Below are 19,729 nucleotides of genomic sequence, written 5' to 3'. Positions count from 1 at the left end.
ATAATTAATAATTAAAATTTAATCAACATTATAAATTATTTTAAAATATGAGAAAATGAAAAGGTTAATAATTATTAATTAATATAATGAATAATAAAGTAGATGTAGTTTTTTTTTTAGTTTTTTATTTGATTATCTAATGTATTTAATGCAAAGGTAAAATAATTAATACAAAAGTTCAAGTATGCTTTATATATATATATATATATATATATATATATATATATATATATATATATATATATTTGTCAAATGCAAAGCTCAAGTCAATTATAAATTTATGGATGTTGTTATTTAATATAAGAAGTTGAATAGTTTTTTTATCAAATATTTTTTTTAAGTTTTTAATATATTTAATATTTTTTGTTATTTTTTAATGTATTTAATATAAATGTATTGGAGCTTTATGGTTTAATGCATTTAATACATGCAAAACCTCAAGTCTCGTTTACATATATATATAGATTAGTACCCTTAAATATATTCAAACTCATGTAATGTATTCTAGATTTTTTCACCAAATGGAGTAATTTGTATGAAAAATTATTGAAGTGGTGCAAATTTACCATTTTTTTAATGCACTTCATTAATTAAGAAGAAATAAGCATATAGGCGATGATTACCTCACAATGGATAAAAGGACCACGACCAAAGACACTTCCACCATTCACATAGAAATTAGATAAGATGATGCTTTTCCAACTTAAAAGTCTTTATAAGTATTACAGATTTTTTTTTAAGAAATCACAAAATCATATTATAACATAATTTGTGTTTAGAAGATACAATATTACTCTTATTTCCATTTAGAAGTTGTATTTTCTACATACAACTTTCATTAAATTTTTACACATAATTTTGTATGGGCAAAACAATTTATTTTCAATTCAAAAATCAAATGAGGCAAGAAAAATCATGGATTATCATTATTTATTTTTTTATTTTCACCAACATACTACCATTCCGTTTGTTAAATTAAATATTTCCACGTAGTTTATAGTCAAAAAAACGTCTTATACATATGCACCTCCTTTCTACTGAAACTACTGAATTTGCCACTTCCTTTGAGTTTGAAGCTTCTTCTCCAAGTTACATCATAGGGCTGATTTTGTCTTTTCAAAAGTAGAGAGAAAGTTCACACAAGAGAGAAGTGAAGCGGTTACTGCTAACCAATTTCATGCTAACCATGGTAACCATATCTATCTATCTATTGTAATATATAAATTCCGAAGCGCAAAATGCAACGTTGCCACGTGTCATTTACTTCAGCCACATCACATATTTAGCTTAGTTGTCATCTCATAGAAATTATAGTTTTTCATCTTCCACAAAATACAAATAGTACTTTAAATACGAAAAAGTTAATATAAATTTATTATAATAATTTAATTTCTTATTAAAAATACAAATAGTACATTATGAAATTTAAAAATAATTGCAAATCTATTATTATTATTATTATTATTATTATTATTATTATTATTATTATTGTATTTTCTAATCTCTCAACCATCTTACAAAATTATATGCTCCCGCGTGTATTGCGCGTGTTTTTAATAGTATATTAAATCTAAAGTTGAGACGTGGAGATGCTACATCTTAAAAATCCGCTCTCATTTCCACAATTTTAAACAGTTGAAGCACTCTTCCCTATTCAACTTTCAAATGATCATTTTCAGTAACATTTTTAACTCCATCAACATCCAATAATGAGTTTCGAATAAGAAAAAAGTTTGAGATATGACTGAATGAATATAATTAACCTTTCATCTAATCTCTCTTTAAAATACATTTGCACACCTTTTTTTTTTGGTACATCGAAAAATAATTTGCACATCTATGAAGCCGCTTTAATCTATTATAATATATAAAGTTAAGTTGTAAGTTGTAGAAATGAAATTCATTACAAGAAAAATGAGATTATTGACGGACAAAAATAATTGGTAAGCCCTAAAAGTCGTTAGTAAAGAGAAATGCCGACAGTCAAATATCAATCATTATTAAGCTCCTCAGCAATATTTACAAACGATTTTTAAAAGCCACTGGTAACTTAGCGACAGTCATATTTGTTGGTAAGTTACTAACGACCTCAACTGTCGTTAAGTTATCAACGACACAAATAGTAAGTAATATATCCATTTGAATGGAAAAAAAATCGATTACTAGGAACAAAAATGCTTCATCAGTAGAATTATTTTTAATATACTGTGTTCTTCATGACAATACAATAAAACCTACTTATAGTTTGACAAAAATTACCTAGATTATTGGATAATATTATTTAAATATAAAAATTTATTATCAATTTTCATATTTAGCCCTTTCTAAATTAATAAAATAATAGTAACTACTAAATACAAAATTAAAAAAAATATTGAACATTAAAATTATTTAAAATCACAATTCTATTTGTTGATAACTATTCTATAAAAGTATATTATTTGTATGTAATTTTTTTCCCATATTTATAAATATAAATCAAAATATACCTAGAGACTTCTAGATTATCTCATAGAGTCTATGTGTTTTTATTCATAAAACATATAATGCATGTATATATAAAACACTTATAATGCATGTTTATATAATCAACATATATTACATGTTTAATATATATATATATATATATATATATATATGTGTGTACATATACAAATGCTCACAATATTTTATGAAATGCATTAATATATATTTAGTAAAACTAATAATATGAAAAGATTAAATTACATCTTTTATTTATTAAAATTACTTTTAATTAACTAAGTGTCTTTAAGAATAAGTAGGTACTAGGTAGTTAAATTAGTTGCATGAACTATTGTTAAATCTATTTTTAAGTAAGCTTTTAAATTAGTAGAACCCGTCCCTGAACTTTGAGCGAGATTCGATTTTCGTCCCTCGCCGGAAAATCTTCTTATGGACGCCCTCGAACTTAGGTTTTTTGTTTGAAAATCGTCATTGCCGTTAAAAACCTCCGGTCGCCGTATCCAGATGTCCTTTTTGGGCCTATGTGGACCTGCCACGTCATTTCATTAAATGACATGTAAATTTTTTTAAAAAATAAAATAAAAAACTAAAATTTTAATTTCAATTAAGTCCCTCAATTCTTTTCTTTATAATATATATAAAGAAAAGGAAGCAAAAGAGACAACGAAAGTCACATAATGATGGCCTTAATATAATGGAGTGTCGAAGGGATGTTTGATGTGTGGTGCCCACAAGTTTTAACTCCACGCATGAAGCGGACCTCAAACTTCCCTTTGGCACGCCACGCCGCTTCAACCACGTGGAAGGTGTCCTCGCCTTCAGGGTAATCCTTAACCAAGAGTAACATGTTCGACACTTGTAAGTGAATTCATGAAGGACGAGATGGGAACTGCACCGATGATTCGCTTCCGGACAAGTTTCAGACTAGTGCTCAATACTCCGACGTGATTGACGAGCTCATGGAGATCTACAAGCGCGGTGTCAGAAACTGCGTCTTGAAGTTTCCTGCTAACTTTCCGTCTAAGGCTGCTTCTGTGGAATTTCTCTTAGACATGAGCGAGATCTTGGTCTTACGCATGAGTGAGAGCCCGAAGAGGATTCAGAATAGAGCGCGATTGAGGGTGTACTTCGTGCAGGATACTAGAAGTACTGAAAATATGTACGTCTTTGTGGATTTCTCTGTATTTGCAGTTTTAGGTTTCTAATACAATCACTTGTTATGTTTGGCCTTCATAATTTTGGAACTGATTTTAGTATTATGCATGGCATTATTCTGTGTTGTGCGCGCATTGTTCTTTGATGTGTAGATTCTGGGAAAGTGGTTCAGGATGGACTTGACTGAACCACAATGGTAGTGGCTCTAAGAGTATTCACTATTGAGATGAGAGTGCGGATTTAATTGCAGCAGTGAAGACTTAAGAATTGTGTGATAGTAGTTTGCTGTGCTTGCTTTGGATTTGCAGCTTTTGGAAATCAAACACCAGGAACCTCTTGACAGAGTTTGGCTATTATGAGCCTTACTGGCTCATTGACTTAGCTAATGCTTGCATAGTTCTTCATTTGGTTGGAGGATACTAGGTACTAGTGCTGCTAATTAAAGTTATTTTATGAAGAGTATAAAACAAATATTAACTAAAAAAAATTCCTAGTACAAGTTTGGAAATCCTTATAGATTTAATTTAAAGCCCAAATCAAATCTTGAGTAGTTTCTGGATGTTACCAACCATGTCTTTTCAGAACTAATTATTTCAACAATCTTTACATTTTACTGTCTTATCATGTGTTTACCAAACAAATCATAGTTATGATTCTTCTACCTTATTTTTTTCATCAAATTTACTGCCAGCCAATATATAGTGTTGTTGATAGATGATGTTCAAGAAATTATCCCAACAGTGGCTTTGTGAATAATTTCTACAAATTGAAGCTGCCTTTGTTGCCAGCTTTTCAGCTAAACATGTTGAGAATATGTTTTAGAACAGTCTATGTAATTTCCACCACTGGACTTGCAATATTGTTCCCTTACTTCAATCAAGTTCTAGGAGTGTTAGGAGCCTTAGGCTTTTGGCCATTGGGTATATATTTCCCAGTGGAGATGAACTTTGTTCATAATAAAATTGAAGCTTGGTCTAGAAAATGGCTTGTTCTTAGGATTTTTAGCTTTGTTTGCTTCCTTGTGACAGTTTTGGGTCTCATTGGATCACTTGAAGGAATCGTTAGTGAGAAAGTAAGCTGAAAGGTTTATAGTACTTTGTGCATAAGATATTTATTTTGAGTTTTGTCCCCTTAGTGGATGTTTGGTTTCATGATTCGCACATATAATCTAAGACAGTTTACTCAGAAGTGATTCTAGAGAGGAACCAAACATACTATTATTACTATATTTCATGTAATTCAGTTCCACGTTCATTTATAGAAAACTACACAATATATTTATAGTTAACTGCTTTTTCCCAATTGTAATTTTAACTATTGTATTTTTTCTTTCCATACATCTGATTATAGGGATCAAACCCAAGAGCACCTACTTAAGATCTTGAATCCTATCCACTCAACCCAACATGTATTTAAAGTTTATACCTAATTAATCCTCCTGCGTTATCATACAAGACCATTAGTACCCCTTAAAATATATGAACTCATGTAATGTAGTCTAGACCTTTTCACAAAATGGAGTAATTTGTATGAATAATTATCGAAGCGGTGGAAATTTACAATTTTTTTAATGCACTTCATTAATTAAGAAGAAATAAGTGAATAGACTATTACATCACAATGAATAAAAGGACCACGACGAGAAGACACTTCCTTCATTCACATAGAAACAGGATAAGAGGACGCTTTTCCGGCTTAAAAGTCTTTATAAGAATTACATAACTTTTTTTTAAAATAAATTACAAATCTTTTTTTTAGAAAGATAAAAGTATATTAGCAAAAAGTTTGAGAGTTACCGATCAAACGAGCTCGGCGTCAGTAAAAAGAAAATCACAAAACATCCATATGCACCTCCAAGGACCATTGAGCTCGGCCATAAACCTACCCACGCCAGCAAAATAAAAGACCTACACGAAGCACCAAAAGAACGACCTGAAATTACAAAATCCTATTAAAGCATAATTTGTGTTTAGAGGATACAGTAGTACTTTTATTTTCATTTACAACTTTCATTAAAAATTTACACATAATTTGGTAAGGGCAAAACAATTTGTGAGAAAACCATTAGTTATATCTTAAGAATATATATTCTTCAAACAAGATGTTTTATCAAAAACATGAACATGTTTAATAAAAGAAAGAGTTTAACAACTATAAATAGTGAGTATAATATTTTTTATGCATATAGTGAGTGAGTATAATATAATATGCAAATATTATTTTATCATGTCATTATAAAATGCTTTTATTTATTTTTAAAGAGTGAGGGTTTATTGATCTGATGATCCCACACACTTGCAACCTCTCTCGTCATTTTGAAGAGAGAAGCACGCCGTAGCTGCCGTTCCCCGCCACCACCGGCGCTTTCCACTTCCCGTCGCCACCACCACCACCTGCTGCACGTCGCCGACTGCCGCCACCAATTTCTCAGGTTTCCTCTGTCTCCACTTGTTAGCCACATCCACCATGTCATCGCATTTACTCTGTTTGGATTCACTGTTTTCTGAATGCAATGTAACAGAATCAGTTCTTATACTCTTACCTCTGCCATGGATTCATCTTCATAGCTTCACTTTCTTCCTTGCAGTTTAATTTTTTTGCTCATGATGCTTCCCATTTTGTTGATTTTCAGTGTATTTGTTTTTGCCCGCTAACTGTTTGATCAATTGTCTTAACAATGGGGATACAGAGAGACAGAGATTTTGGTCCCAAATTCTGGTTTAGGGGTCTACTGTTTGTTTTATAGATTAATTGGAAAATGTTGGGCAGACAACCTAATGGGGTAGATTTTCAAAAAAAAAATGTGAGAAAGGAAGAGAACTGAGATAAATGATTGATGTTATATAATGTGATGTGATTGGAAGTGAGAGATAGCGAGAAAATTGGGGTGTCGATACTGTTTTAACAAACTTTTTGGAATTTTCACATGCTGTGTGAGTGAGGTAAGTAGAATGTTCAAATTCCTTCTAATTGTTCTGTTGAATGTGGGTTTTAGAATTACTTAAGTGTGTAAGCTTATTTCAAGGAGGGAAATGTCTATGGAGTGGATAACTTTATATCAGCACTTGTTCTCAAAATGAGTACTCCGGTGGATGCTTCGATCGATACTATATATATGAGAGCAGTATGATAGTCATTCCTAAGAGATAAAAGAACAATCTCTCAGTGACACATAACTTCAATATTGATATGATAAGCTTATAAGAACCTAACATTATCTTTCGTATTGAGTAAAACACAAGTAAGAAGCAATTGTTACTTGATCATACTCAGCTATATACTGCTACAAAATCATCCAAGTGATATATGAAAATATATGATATGATTTTGGCAATGGATGCTTGGCCATTCACTTGTTTTCCAGTTTCTTACTTAATTATATAATAAATCTGATTGGCATTGCAGCCATGTTTTTGTCAAGAGTATTTGGAAGAGCACTCCTTGGTGCTGCCAGATCAAAACATTGTTCCACTACAGCAGCTGCTGCTGGCAGTGAAGTGCACAATCCCCTTAAGGAGTTCTTTGAGCCAGACAGGAGCACTGATGGTGATAAACCTGTTGTCTATGGTATACACTATACACCTCTTATTTTCATTTGGATCTAGAGGGAAAAACTGAAATGGTTTTCTAGGCAGACACTTGCTCGGTGCAACTAAGATTTCTGATTTCTTCATTGAGCTTTTGTGCCACTTTTGTTCTGGTCTGGTAATGGTTCTGTAACTTCTGATTCTTTATCTTTTCACCCTTGGTGTTAGGTCGGAGTTGGAAGGCCTCTGAGCTGCGGCTGAAATCTTGGGACGACCTTCATAAGTTGTGGTATGTGTTGTTAAAGGAGAAGAACATGTTGATGACTCAACGTCAGATGCTTAATGCGCAGAACCTGCGTTTTCCTAATCCAGAGCGCATCCCTAAGGTATCACTTCCCTTATTTGCGCTTGTTCTGCTTTACTCATGTTGCTCTTTTTACCCTTAATTATATGGATGTCTGGTATAGAACAATCATAGTGGTAGTGCTTTTATCTGCTTTTCCTGAACAATGTTTTGTGTAGAACTCTAGAAAAATTGATAAATTCTTTATGGTTAGGGAAAATAGAAATATATGCATCATGGGTTATCAATGATTTTGGTTGATTTGTTTTATGTGAAATCAGGTGAGAAAATCAATGTGTCGCATCAAGCATGTACTTACCGAGAGAGCAATCGAGGAACCAGATCCTAGGAGGTCTGCTGAGATGAAGAGAATGATAAATGGTCTTTGATGACTTATAGTATGTTTGGTTCCGTGGTGAAATGATGTAGAATCACTTATGGTTAAAGTAAGCATGGCTTGGATTCTTTGCAAATCGTGAAACTAAATATCCACTTAGAAAAGGATCTGTTCCTGATTATCCTTGGATGAAAGATTGCTGACTTGAGGCAGGACTTTTTTGTTGTTTTGTTTTTATTATAATATTCTAGTTTTTGTTTGTTTTTTTGCCTTCATGGCCCGCTTGTACTAAACAAAAGAAGAAGAAAAATTGCTATTTAATTTAGAGAAAATAAATTTTAGCTGCACATTAGTATATTTTAAATTAGAATAATAATAGAAAATAAAATAAATTAAGGAGAGGCAATTTCAGCCTCTCAAGTTGTTGGATGTTGGATAATAAATGTCTGAGTAAATTGCATGGGGCCGTTTGATTTCTGTGCCTGATGACAGGTACCCTACACCATATTTCTATGGCTGATCTCGTGTGAAAATCAAATCGGAATGGGATCAAACCATTATGGGAATTTTTTTAGTGTGTTCGGAAAAAAATTCAACACTCTGCACATGCTTTCCAAGAGTTCCCGAACACGCAATTGTTTGATGATGTAACTTAATGTTGTTTTTATCTTTTTATTTGAGGATTTAAATATCTTAACTAACTACCTAACTACATGTAAGATTTCATTTCTGGTTACAAGAAATTACTTGTAAGATATGTAACTATAAAATATTTATTTTGCCGCAGTTAAATATACTTGCACCCTTATCCACCACTAATCAAGGGTGATGGCTATATGGTCCCTCTTAATAAGAGGGGCACCGGGTCTACCAAACTTTTTCTGGTGAGATTACAAAATTGCTTTTAATGTATATTTCAAATTTTAGAGATTAAAATAGGGTTAAAAAAGAACATTGGTCATTTTAATGATTCAATCTCAACCATCACATATTTTAATTTTATATCTATGGTTAAAATTAGTCTAAACACCCGATGTGTAGTGTCCCTCTTATTTTGAGAAGCACCGTAGCGTTTGCCCTAATTAAGTGCGTAAAAAAACTTGGTACATGTAACAAATAATGAGGTACTATGTAACATACTTTTATGTAAGTTGGGATTGCAATAACATGTACTACATAAAAAAATCCTTTACTCAAAATCTACAACATTCACTTTAACACTCTAATTTATCGGTTGAAATTTATGATTAATTACATGAATTTCGATCAGAAAAAAGGATGAGTGTTGAAAAAATAGTATATTAGAGTGAGTGTTTCAAGCATTATTCCATAATCAATTCTAGTCATAGTGTAGAAACCTAATTGTCTCCAAACACACATTAATAGAGTAATGATAAATATTGTCTAATTTACTCCATGATGTTAAATAACTCATCATATCATTAGCGTTGTTTTCACTAATCTTCAGTTTAAGGAGAAAACGTAGATCTTCATAAAAAAAAAGCGTAGATCTATCAAAGTTCACTCAAGTAATGAGTTGACATGGAGATAATTTTCTAATAATAGATGATATTGTTTGACAATCTATTATTGAGTATTACAATAGTATCCATGTGTCATTGAAGAGGTATGATAAAGTAGATACAAAAAAAGTTGTAATCTTAGTCATAATAAACCATTAGTACCTAGTCACTCTTTTAACCACTAATACAAATTTTGTGATGAGAAAAAGGATGATGTATTAGATGTTGTAAAGTTTTTTTACACCGTCAACCAATCAAATTTTAAAGATGTGTCACGTCAATTAATAAAATTAAATAAAATTAGAGATTTTCTCACATTCTTGAAATCTGATTGGTTGGTGCATAGAAATTAAACTCTTTTGTGATTGTGACACATCATAATCATATGGGGGTTTCTATGATACCCACAATGTATCATACATGAAGGATGTGATTGGTCCACAACAAAAATAATTTATATTTTCATTTTTTTCTTTTTAAATACGGAGGATGTGATTGGTCCACAACCTTTTCGTGTATCATACCTACACAAGTGTTATGGTATCGTAGCAAGCACCAATCATAATTGATACTAAACAACACAGTACGTGGTTTGGAACTTGTTTTGCAACTGATTGCGAGTTTCTCAATTTCTTCCTGCTCCTCGTACTTGCTCTCATACTTCCATTCATCCCCTAAGTTTCCCATTTTTGATTATCCAACAAACCTCATGCCTTTCTCACCATGATCCATATTCAACACTGCTCTGATCACTCTCTCGCTTTCATCATCCAAAGGTACAACAAATTTCGATGCCCATTTGTATCATTTGTTTTTTCTTGGGTAGAAACCACATGCATGATTCTTTTCTGAAATTGGGTCTCAAATTTCTGGTACTCTGGATCATTCTAAGTGGACTTCAACTCTGAAGTTGAAATGTGTTCACGTGGTGTTGCTTCCATCAAGAGCTAAATATAAATAATATATTTACTTGTGCAATATTATTTTTGCATTTTTTAAACACAGCTGTTCTCATAGTCAAATTTGCTGATGTTCATGTGTTTCCTGTGACTTTAATTTAAGGAAACTGTTTTGCCAATTGCTAGCATCTGCCCCTGGAATTGGCAAGAGTGAAGATTATTGAAACATGGGAGTGGCAGAAGCTGTGTCAAGTGACAACACACCCTTGTTACTCACCCCACCTCATCCTCTCAAAAGAACAGGTTTGTCATTTGTGTTGTGATCTCAGAAAGTTTTTATTTTTGTATGCTAGACAGGAAAATGAATAATGGTCCGGATTCTACTTTAATTACCATGTTGTTGTTGATTAGTGTGTTTATGATTGGAATTTGGAAGTGGAAGTGAGATGATGAACTTGATACTGCAAAATTATGTCATCAGGGACGGTATGGACGGCAGTGGCACACATAGTGACAGGGGTGATAGGTTCAGGAGTGTTGTCTCTTCCATGGAGCATTGCACAGCTTGGGTGGCTTGCTGGTCCATTCTCCATCCTCATTATTGCTTCCTGCACTCTCTTCTCTGCTTTTCTTTTATGTGACACCTATCGTTCTCCCGATCCTGAATATGGTCCTGATAGGAGTGCCTCCTACCTTGATGTTGTCAATTTGAATATAGGTACCCTTATCTGTTAAATTATTAAGGTTTTAGATTATGATTGAAGGCTCTTACTAGTGTGTGTTTATCATTTGTTAGTACTTGTGTTCATCCTTTTTAGTCAAGTATGGTACCACATGGAACAGCATATTCGTATAATCGTATGTTTCTATAGGCAAAAGAATCATTATAAGATTCATGCTTTGGTGGTTACAGGAGTAAAGAATGGATGGCTCTGTGGCCTTCTTGTGAATATATGTTTATATGGTTTTGGAGTTGCCTTCGTCATTACAACAGCTATCAACTTAAGGTGTGTCAATGACTTATCATACCGGTTCCTCTCTTAGTGTGTCATTTCCTTTTATTTGCTCTTGTTTTCCTTTTATCTATGGGTGTTACCTGTTGCAATACAAGACTTCTTCACTTGGGGACATGACTCCGTCTCAAGAATATTACTATACCAATATCTAATATTAATTTTGACTGCTATTTGTATTTGTGGCTGCAGAGCAATCCAAAATTCAATTTGTTACCACAACGAAGGGCCCGAAGCAGCATGTGAATTTGTAGATGCATATTACATGCTGCTCTTTGGGGCTGTCCAAATTGTGCTCTCACAGATACCGAACTTCCATAACATCGAATGGCTATCAGTTCTAGCTGCAACTATGTCCTTTACTTATTCTTTCATAGGAATGGGGCTTTCCATCATGCAAACAATAGGTATGCATCAACATCTATTATTGGAGTCTTTCATTAGGCTCAGCATGACTGGCTTGTGTGTTGAAACTTACTTGAAAATATACATTCGACCGATTATAGGTTGAGAAATGCTAGCAACACACTCTTTTGAACGCGCTTTTCAACACATTTCATGTGACTGCTTTATTTTTTAAATGTGAATCAAGTGTGTTTATCTTTTTGATAAAAAGACCAACCATAAGGAGTGTGTAAAAGAGTGTGTTGCTAGCACTTTCTTATTAGTTTTGACCAGATACATGTAAATAATTCCTCATTACCATTTTCTCAGAAAAAGGACATGCTGAAGGTTCAATTGAAGGAGTCATTGCTTCTAGTGGAACTGAAAAGTTGTGGCTGGTTTCTCAAGCGCTTGGTGACATATCATTCACCTATCCATTCTCAACAATTCTGATGGAAATACAGGTATCTAACTTGTGATCCCAGATAGCTAGAATGCAACTTTAAGGATACTTTGAAGTTATAAAGGCTGATATAACCTACAATAATTCTTGCAGGATACTTTGAAGTCGCCTCCACCAGAAAATCAAACAATGAAGAAAGCTTCAACAATATCAGTCATTGTCACAACATTCATATACCTCGGTTGTGGATGTGCAGGGTATGCAGCCTTTGGTAATGATACACCAGGAAACCTTTTAACAGGATTTGGATCCTCCAAGTTTGTTTGGATTGTGAACTTTGCTAACGTTTGCATAGTGGTTCACCTACTTGGATCCTATCAGGTATATACAATAGTATAATGATACCATCGTCAAATTTTATTATGATGCTTCCCTGTTGTTTCTATTCTGTATTATCAATCACATATTCACGTGTCTACTTTTATCTATCTTCCATTTGTTCCTTCAAAGATTAGTATGTCAACACATTAGTCTTTCAAAGTTTTTTGTCACCAAATTAGTTTCTGAAAGATTAAAATGTCTTCATAGTATCCTTCAAATTATTTTTCACCGAATTAGTCCTTTAAAGATATCAATTGACACCAAATTCATCCATATGAAAAACTAAAGGGGTAGCATAAAAGAATGAATTTGGTGACAAGCTTTTAACTTTGTAAGACATATTTAGTGAAAATTATACTTCAATATTTCAGGGACTAATTTGATAGTGAATATTTGACAGGAGGACTAATTGGAGAGTTAATTCCTGCTATTATAGAATGCTTGTTCATTTAACTCTGTCTTCTACCTTGTTTTGGTGCAGGTGTACGGCCAGCCACTTTTTGCTACTGTTGAGAATTGGTTCCGATTTAAATTCCCAGATAGTGAATTTGTGAATAACACATTTATCTTGAAACTCTGGTTGCTTCCACCTTTTGAACTAAATTTTCTCAGCCTGTCTTTCCGAACTGCTTATGTTGTATCAACAACTGTGATTGCTATGATCTTCCCCTACTTCAATCAAATTTTGGGAGTTTTGGGTAGCATAAGCTTTTGGCCATTAACCATATATTTTCCAGTGGAATTATACTTGAGTAGGTCCAGTACTGATGCATGGACAGCTAAGTGGATCATGCTTAGGACTTTCAGCATTTTTGGCTTTGGGTTTGGATTGTTCACTCTCATTGGATGCATTAGAGGAATAGTGACTGAGAAAATAGGATGAGAAGCTTTAAGACCTCTCAAAGGAATTGAAAGTGGAGTGTTCTATTTATTGGGAAAGCTTGAGCTTTATTGGATTTTTGTTTGAAGTCTTACCAATACGAGATTAAGCTAAATTATTGGGAAACAAAACATATGTGAGAGTATTTTCCAAGGGAAGTTCTGAGATTATGCCTTTGGATCTGCTTATTCTTAGGAACTAGTTATTTGTTTTTCCAGATTTCTTTGTAATTACTTCTTTGTTGATTAGACAAGTAATGAAGTAAGGAGTTGTTATACAGCTCATAGTTTCAGGTTTTTTGAGGTTGTTGGCATTTTAAATTTTCACTTATGTATCTCCTGTATTTAAGGGATGTTGAGATCAATGAAATTTAGAGCTTCAACTTCATTTCAAATTTTCTTGTGTTTCATTTATCTCCAAAAAGTTCTTATATGCTCATGAAGAAATAATATGTCTTCCTCCTCCAAGAGCATCTCCACCATTAAACTCAATGATAGGACCTGTGTTTCAGCAAATAGTTCATTCTGAACATTCCATATTAAAAACTCTGCAAATGCAACTGCTTTTGTAACTATCTCACAGTTCACTCTCAATTGCAATGAGATAGATCATGTTTGAATGTTCTACAAACGGGGACTTTAGAACATACATACTTCAAGGTAAAAAGTGCATTTAATTATGAATTGATATGAAAAATTGTTCACGTTACCCTCAACCGATATCCAAACAAACACATGATGATAGTAACATGCTGAGCAACTAGATGCGTGAAAGTAGTTAACATATTCTACAAACTCTGCGGTATATAAGGTTATCATCGTACTATGTAATTTTTTTTTATGCATAAAGTATTTCCACAACCAACAACCATGCAAGTAATCTCCTCAAGACTTTTATATGACATTAAGTTAGTAGACTTATTCCAACCAACAACCATGTGACTAATCTCCTTAATACTTCAAGATCACATTAAGTGGGTAGACTTTTTCCAACAGATCTATCTTCATACATGTAGCTCAAGGATCGAAGCCTCGACTAGAGTCAAACTATTTACCCAGTGTGTTTGACTTGTGGGTATAATTTGTTTTCCATTTAAGGTAAAACATTACAATCCCATTGATTATTATAGGTTTAAAAGTTGTGCTCGCCTTACTAACCAAATGACCTGAGTAAACCCGAAATTCAACTAAAAATAAAATTGAAACAGCAAGGTCCAAAGATGAAGCAATACTAATCATGCAGAGAATCTATCCTAAAATGTCTGTCATATTTAACAACAATAAACGGGAACCTACATAAAATATAGTTAGTAGATAAGAGTTTGTTTCACCAAGTCTTCTGATCAAACGTTCATCTCAGCTTAACTAAGCTAACTACTATCTTTGTACAAAATGAGAAAAGAATGAAGGCTGGCTTGACTTCAACATGAGTCCCAAGGCAAGGCACAACAACCAATCATTCTTCTCCCAACATCACAAACACAGAGCCAAGAATGATTTGCCGCTGGGCATGAAAATTGCCAAAGTATGTATAGAGATAACCAAGGTACACATCACTGAATAGCAAGACGCCTCTGTGAAGTGTGCTCAGAACAGAAACTTGAAGGTCGTTGCGAACCATTATGATTATGGTAGGAGCCACTACCACCACTTGCATAGCTGTGTTCTTGAAATCTCTCATGCACTTTAGATCCTCCTGTGGTTGCTTGTTGCACACTTGGAGAATTCCAAGTCTCAGCAGAGTCAGAAGGTAAAGGTTCAGAACCAGATGAACTAATTGACTGTGATGGTGGGATTGGACCACCGCTTGTATCAGCTTCGGTTTTCTTTGCAAATCGTCCTCCGCTACCCCTTGCTCTTCTCATAGCATGCTGATGCCGAGATTCATGAAGATATGGCTGTGCAGGAATGGATGTTAACAGAAGCCCAGAAAAGAATTCCAGATTTGCATGTGAAAAAATAGTAAGTATTATTAGTACTATATTAGATCCAAACAAGCATAAAACATTTATATTGACAAACATGCATTCAAAGCATTAGTCCATCCAAAGCTTGTGCGCATCGTACCTTTCTAACTTTAATCAACTTCTTTTCAAGCTCTGCCTTAGCACGAGCCTGTCTTCGTCTTAGAATTCCTAGGTATTGTTTGGCATTCACATAAACAGGCTCTTGAGCCATCTCAAGGGGCAAGGCCATTCTAGGATGAGGCATTGCTATAAAAGGACCATATCCCTAACAGTGAAAATATCGTATGTTATTCATCACAATGATATCCTAATACCACTATGTCTGAAACAGGACAGTTGACCAAGTAGCATGAAATAAATTTACCATATAACAAGAAGAATATATCCTTCAGGGTTATGCACAATGCAGATCATGAGTGAAAAACTACATGTACTAATCATTAATGTATGAATACTGGTTAGTCTCACATACCAACTGCTGGTGTGCGTATGCTGCCATCATGCCCCCGTAATACGGATCCTGATAAGGATTTGAAGCACAAGCCTGCAGTAAAAGAGTTAATGCTTACATAAGGAATCCAGTGAAGACCAACCTTGGTCCATTAAAATGAATACTATACCCTAAGCCCAAAAGCATGCATGATGGAAGTCTAATAATTGAATTTTCATCATTACAATTAGATATACAAGAATCAGCAAAAAAAATGCAAGAAACAGTCAGAAAATCAGGATCTATGCCGTGCCAAAAAGATGATAAAGAAAAAAAGGGAGGGGGGAGCCCAACAATTGAATGACCAACAAGTTCCACCTGTGGAGTCTGTGTAGATGCAGATGAAGCATGCTGTATCCCCTGATCTCCTGGCCCATTACTTCCTGCCAAAAAAATTTGCATTGTATCAGTATCCCCATAAGCTTGGAACACTGCTAACGAAAAAACTACATAAACATATTTGAGGCACCAATGTAAGTAAACTTAGTCTTTCCTTTTAAAATTTATATTTTTCTTTACAAAATAGTTTAAAGAACCTGATTGATTAGGAGCAGTACCAGTAGGTTGTGATTCTTTAGTAGCATCATCTTCTTCATTCACCCCATTATTGTACAAAGATTGGTCTTCACCGGTTTCTGAAGAATCACTGTTAGCGCAGTCAAGTGAGGATGAATTGGATGCATTTGCCCCTGACATTGTTTGGGAGACAGGATTTTACCCAGTACCACAACACCAGGGCTCAGAATAAACACTGCTAGGTACAAAGGAATGTGGATTAAGCCTCAGTTGATGTGCAGCTTCAGATTTGGATTGAATATCTTATCTTCAGATCCCTACAAGATTATATTGGATTAGGATATAAAAATTTGACTCCTTACTCCAAAACAAAAGGCAAGAGAAACAAAAGCTGGTAAAGTGAGTGAGCAAATAAATTCCTTTTCCAATGAGAGACCATCCAATGCATTAATATGGTATTTCTGATTCCGAAACAGAATCATGTGATTAAATGAAAGCTGTTTCCATAAATGTCTCAGAAACATTGATGTGGACCTTTACATCTAAAAAATTCTCAAGATGATATCAAGCACAATTTGAAGGAAGTTTCAATAAATTTATATCATAACTTCATAAATTAATTAATGAAAGAGTCACTTAAGTCAAGGTATGAGTTCACAAGAACAAAATATCGTCTAGTACAAAATCCAAGCACTCAGCTACATTTGTTTCTGCCATTTCAATTTTTACTCATACAAGCAAACAGAACCAGGGGACATTCCAAGTTCCAACATGCAACCTTAACAATAGTCAGAGAACTAGACAAACACTTGCTGGTAAGCTCAATTTGATCAACTATCACCAAAATTAGGACTTTCACTAATCCTCAAACAAACACCAAAATCCCAATTCTCCCCCATCTCACACATTTGCAAATTGCAACCAAACCCAGCTCAAAGAATTTCCCACATCACACACCACCAAAAAGACTAGGTTTTGGTGATACCATGCAAGAATTTCCACATGCAGGCACAGAATCATCACACCCAGAGAAGAAAAAGTCAAAAAATTAAAATAAAATCCCTAATACCCTAATCCTCAAAAGTCCCAAAAGGGGAATGAAGCAAAAAATCAAATCAAGTTCTTCAGCTGATTAAGGAAAAAAAAAAAGCAAATAAAAAAGAGAATAACTTTGCTTACCCTAGATTGTGGGGTTCTGACATGCCACTTCAGCTGTCAACTGAACATGGAGAAAAGTTGAAGAGTGATCACCGTTTGTTTTAAGTAACAACAGAACACTAGTACTACCAACTGTAGTGTGGTGGTGGAGTGTGTAAATTTCACAAGTGACATCTTATGATGACGTCACCGCCGTGTGGGGTCACTGAGTCCACCAAGGAGACACGTGTATCACGGTGGGGCCAAAATATAATAACATATGGTTAGTTTAATCTGTCTTTAACTATGAAATTCAAGATTTGTCTCGCAAATGAAGCTCATATTATGTTTAAGTCGTGTCCTCAAAGGATAACTCAAGTGGTAAGAACTAAGGACATAAGGGTTGGGTGGGATGAAGGGGGAAGGGTCTCGGGTTCGAACCCGGAGGAGGGATTAATTTACTAATATTTCTAATAATTAATATTTGCCTATCAAAAAAATGTTTAACTCGTTTACTCCGTAGTGTGACCACTCTGAACTCAGTGAAGAGATTATTCATTGCTAATATTGGTGCCCAAGGTTAGCTCAAGTGATAAAAGTAGTTAGAGGATATAAGGGTTTGTGAGGGTGAAGGGTCCAGGGTTCGAACCCTGAGGATGACTAATTTAATAACATTACTAACAACTAACATTTGCCTATAAAACAAAATAAAAATCTTACGAAACGTCTATTAGTGTTTAGGAATTGAAAGGGAAGATATCAAGATACTACAATGATAGGGGTTACTATCTCACTGGTTGCCTTTAAACTTTGAGCCAAAACTTTCAATTTTGTGTTTTTTGCTATGCATGATAAAGTACGAAACGTGAGCCAAATGCTCAAACATATTTTCTTGCAAAACATCCTCGAAGGTTAGCTCAAGTGATAAAAGTTAGAGGATATAAGGGTTTGGGAGGATGAAGGGTCTAGAGTTCGAACCATGAAGATGACTAATTTAATAAATTACTAACATCTAACATTTTCCTATAAAATAAAATAAGAAATCTTACGAAGCGTCTATTAGTGTTTAGGAATTGAAAGGGAAGATATCAAGATACTACAATGATAGGGGTTATTATCTCACTGGTTGCCTCTAAACTTTGAGCCAAAACTTTCAATTTTGTGTTTTTTGTTATGCAAGATGAAGTGCGAAACGTGAGCCAAATACTCAAACATATTTTCTTGCGAAACGTCGCCGAAGATTTGCTTAAGTGGTAAGAGTTAGGGGATATAAGTGTTTGGGAGAGTGATGGGTGGACAGTCCAGGGTTCGAACCCTGATGAGGACTAATCTACTAAAATTACTAACAACTAACATTTGTCTCTAAACTTTAAGCCAAAACTTTCAATTTTGTGTTTTTTGCTATGCAGGATAAAGTGCTGCTGATACTCCATCCCACCTTCTTCTTGACTTTTGGTTTTTTAGAAGACAACATAGAAATGTCCTTCCGAATGAAATTGAAAATTAAAATATGAAAAGAATCTAAAAATCAACGACAACTACCAATGCAAGCATAAATTTGTCGGAAAATTGTCGAGCTGGTCACCGTGGGTTGCATTGTAGTCTAACTGTCTAAGTCTAACCTAGGACAGACAAAGCAATTTAATTCAAAGAGTTTTTCAGGTAATGCACTACTAGAGATCAGCTCGTTGACATGACCTGAGAAACTATGTAATCATTCAAACTAATTTCAAATCCACAGCACGGGTCGTATCTAGGGAGGGACTGACTGGGGTCATCGCCCTCCCCCAAATAATGTTAAAATTTTTACCGACTATAGGTATTTTTTCGAGCTAGAAAAAATGAATTTGTCGTTCCAACCGAGACATTATTATTCAGATGTTTCCCGAGATCCTAATTTAGGAAAAATTTCCAGTTTATCCGACTTTTACCAGAAGTTAGTTGAAACTGGAAAAGAAACATTATTTCCACTTGTTGATAGATTGATACGTCTTGTTTTGACCCTCCCTATTGTAAGATCAAGATTTGGTCATGTGGTACAACTCTATGTTTTGATGATAACAAGTATTTATTTGTGGATGAACAACTATGATACTCTAATGTTTGTCTTGAGTGTTTTGACAAACAGGTTCTGATTCTGACACCAGAAGATATATTCGTCAGAAGTTCAGAAGATCTGAGGATCAGAGGATCTGAAGATCAGAGGATCTGAAGATCAGAGGATCAGAAGATCAGAGGATCAGAAGATCTGAGGATCAGAAGATCTGAAGACCAGAAGCTCTGAGGGACCA

At 34.2% G+C, this 19,729-nt stretch overlaps 3 protein-coding genes across 4 annotated transcripts; 2 read left to right on the top strand and 1 right to left on the bottom strand.

Moving 5' to 3' along the window:
* The first annotated feature begins 5,901 nt into the window (after positions 1-5,901).
* LOC130732940 (uncharacterized) lies at positions 5,902-8,193 on the top strand. Its single transcript, XM_057584963.1, has 4 exons — positions 5,902-6,070; positions 7,045-7,206; positions 7,395-7,552; positions 7,791-8,193. The coding sequence occupies exons 2-4, from the start codon at positions 7,047-7,049 to the stop codon at positions 7,896-7,898; spliced, it is 426 nt and encodes a 141-aa protein (XP_057440946.1). The 5' UTR covers positions 5,902-6,070; positions 7,045-7,046; the 3' UTR covers positions 7,899-8,193.
* Positions 8,194-9,967: 1,774 nt separating this feature from the next.
* Positions 9,968-13,723, top strand: LOC130732939 (probable amino acid permease 7). The gene is made up of 8 exons (XM_057584962.1): positions 9,968-10,145; positions 10,432-10,571; positions 10,750-10,986; positions 11,182-11,275; positions 11,474-11,688; positions 11,996-12,129; positions 12,222-12,449; positions 12,931-13,723. Exons 2-8 carry the CDS (start codon positions 10,496-10,498, stop codon positions 13,330-13,332), a joined length of 1,386 nt encoding a protein of 461 aa, XP_057440945.1. The 5' UTR covers positions 9,968-10,145; positions 10,432-10,495; the 3' UTR covers positions 13,333-13,723.
* An 818-nt stretch (positions 13,724-14,541) lies between these two features.
* Positions 14,542-17,601, bottom strand: LOC130732937 (nuclear transcription factor Y subunit A-1-like). Of its 2 annotated transcripts, none has more exons than XM_057584960.1 (6): positions 17,481-17,601; positions 16,322-16,618; positions 16,104-16,168; positions 15,768-15,839; positions 15,396-15,560; positions 14,542-15,226 (listed from the first exon to the last, which is right to left on the bottom strand). In XM_057584960.1, exons 2-6 carry the CDS (start codon positions 16,479-16,481, stop codon positions 14,882-14,884), a joined length of 807 nt encoding a protein of 268 aa, XP_057440943.1. In that variant the 5' UTR covers positions 16,482-16,618; positions 17,481-17,601; the 3' UTR covers positions 14,542-14,881. The 2 variants fall into 2 exon arrangements, with proteins under 2 accessions (XP_057440943.1, XP_057440944.1); XM_057584961.1 differs by having other exon boundaries at positions 16,343-16,618.
* Between the last annotated feature and the right edge of the window lie 2,128 nt (positions 17,602-19,729).

This window comes from Lotus japonicus, chromosome 1 (genome assembly GCF_012489685.1).
Source record: "Lotus japonicus ecotype B-129 chromosome 1, LjGifu_v1.2".
NCBI lineage: Eukaryota > Viridiplantae > Streptophyta > Magnoliopsida > Fabales > Fabaceae > Lotus > Lotus japonicus.
The sequence above is the reverse complement of the archived record's forward strand: the minus strand, read 5'-3'. Positions and strand labels throughout refer to the sequence as shown.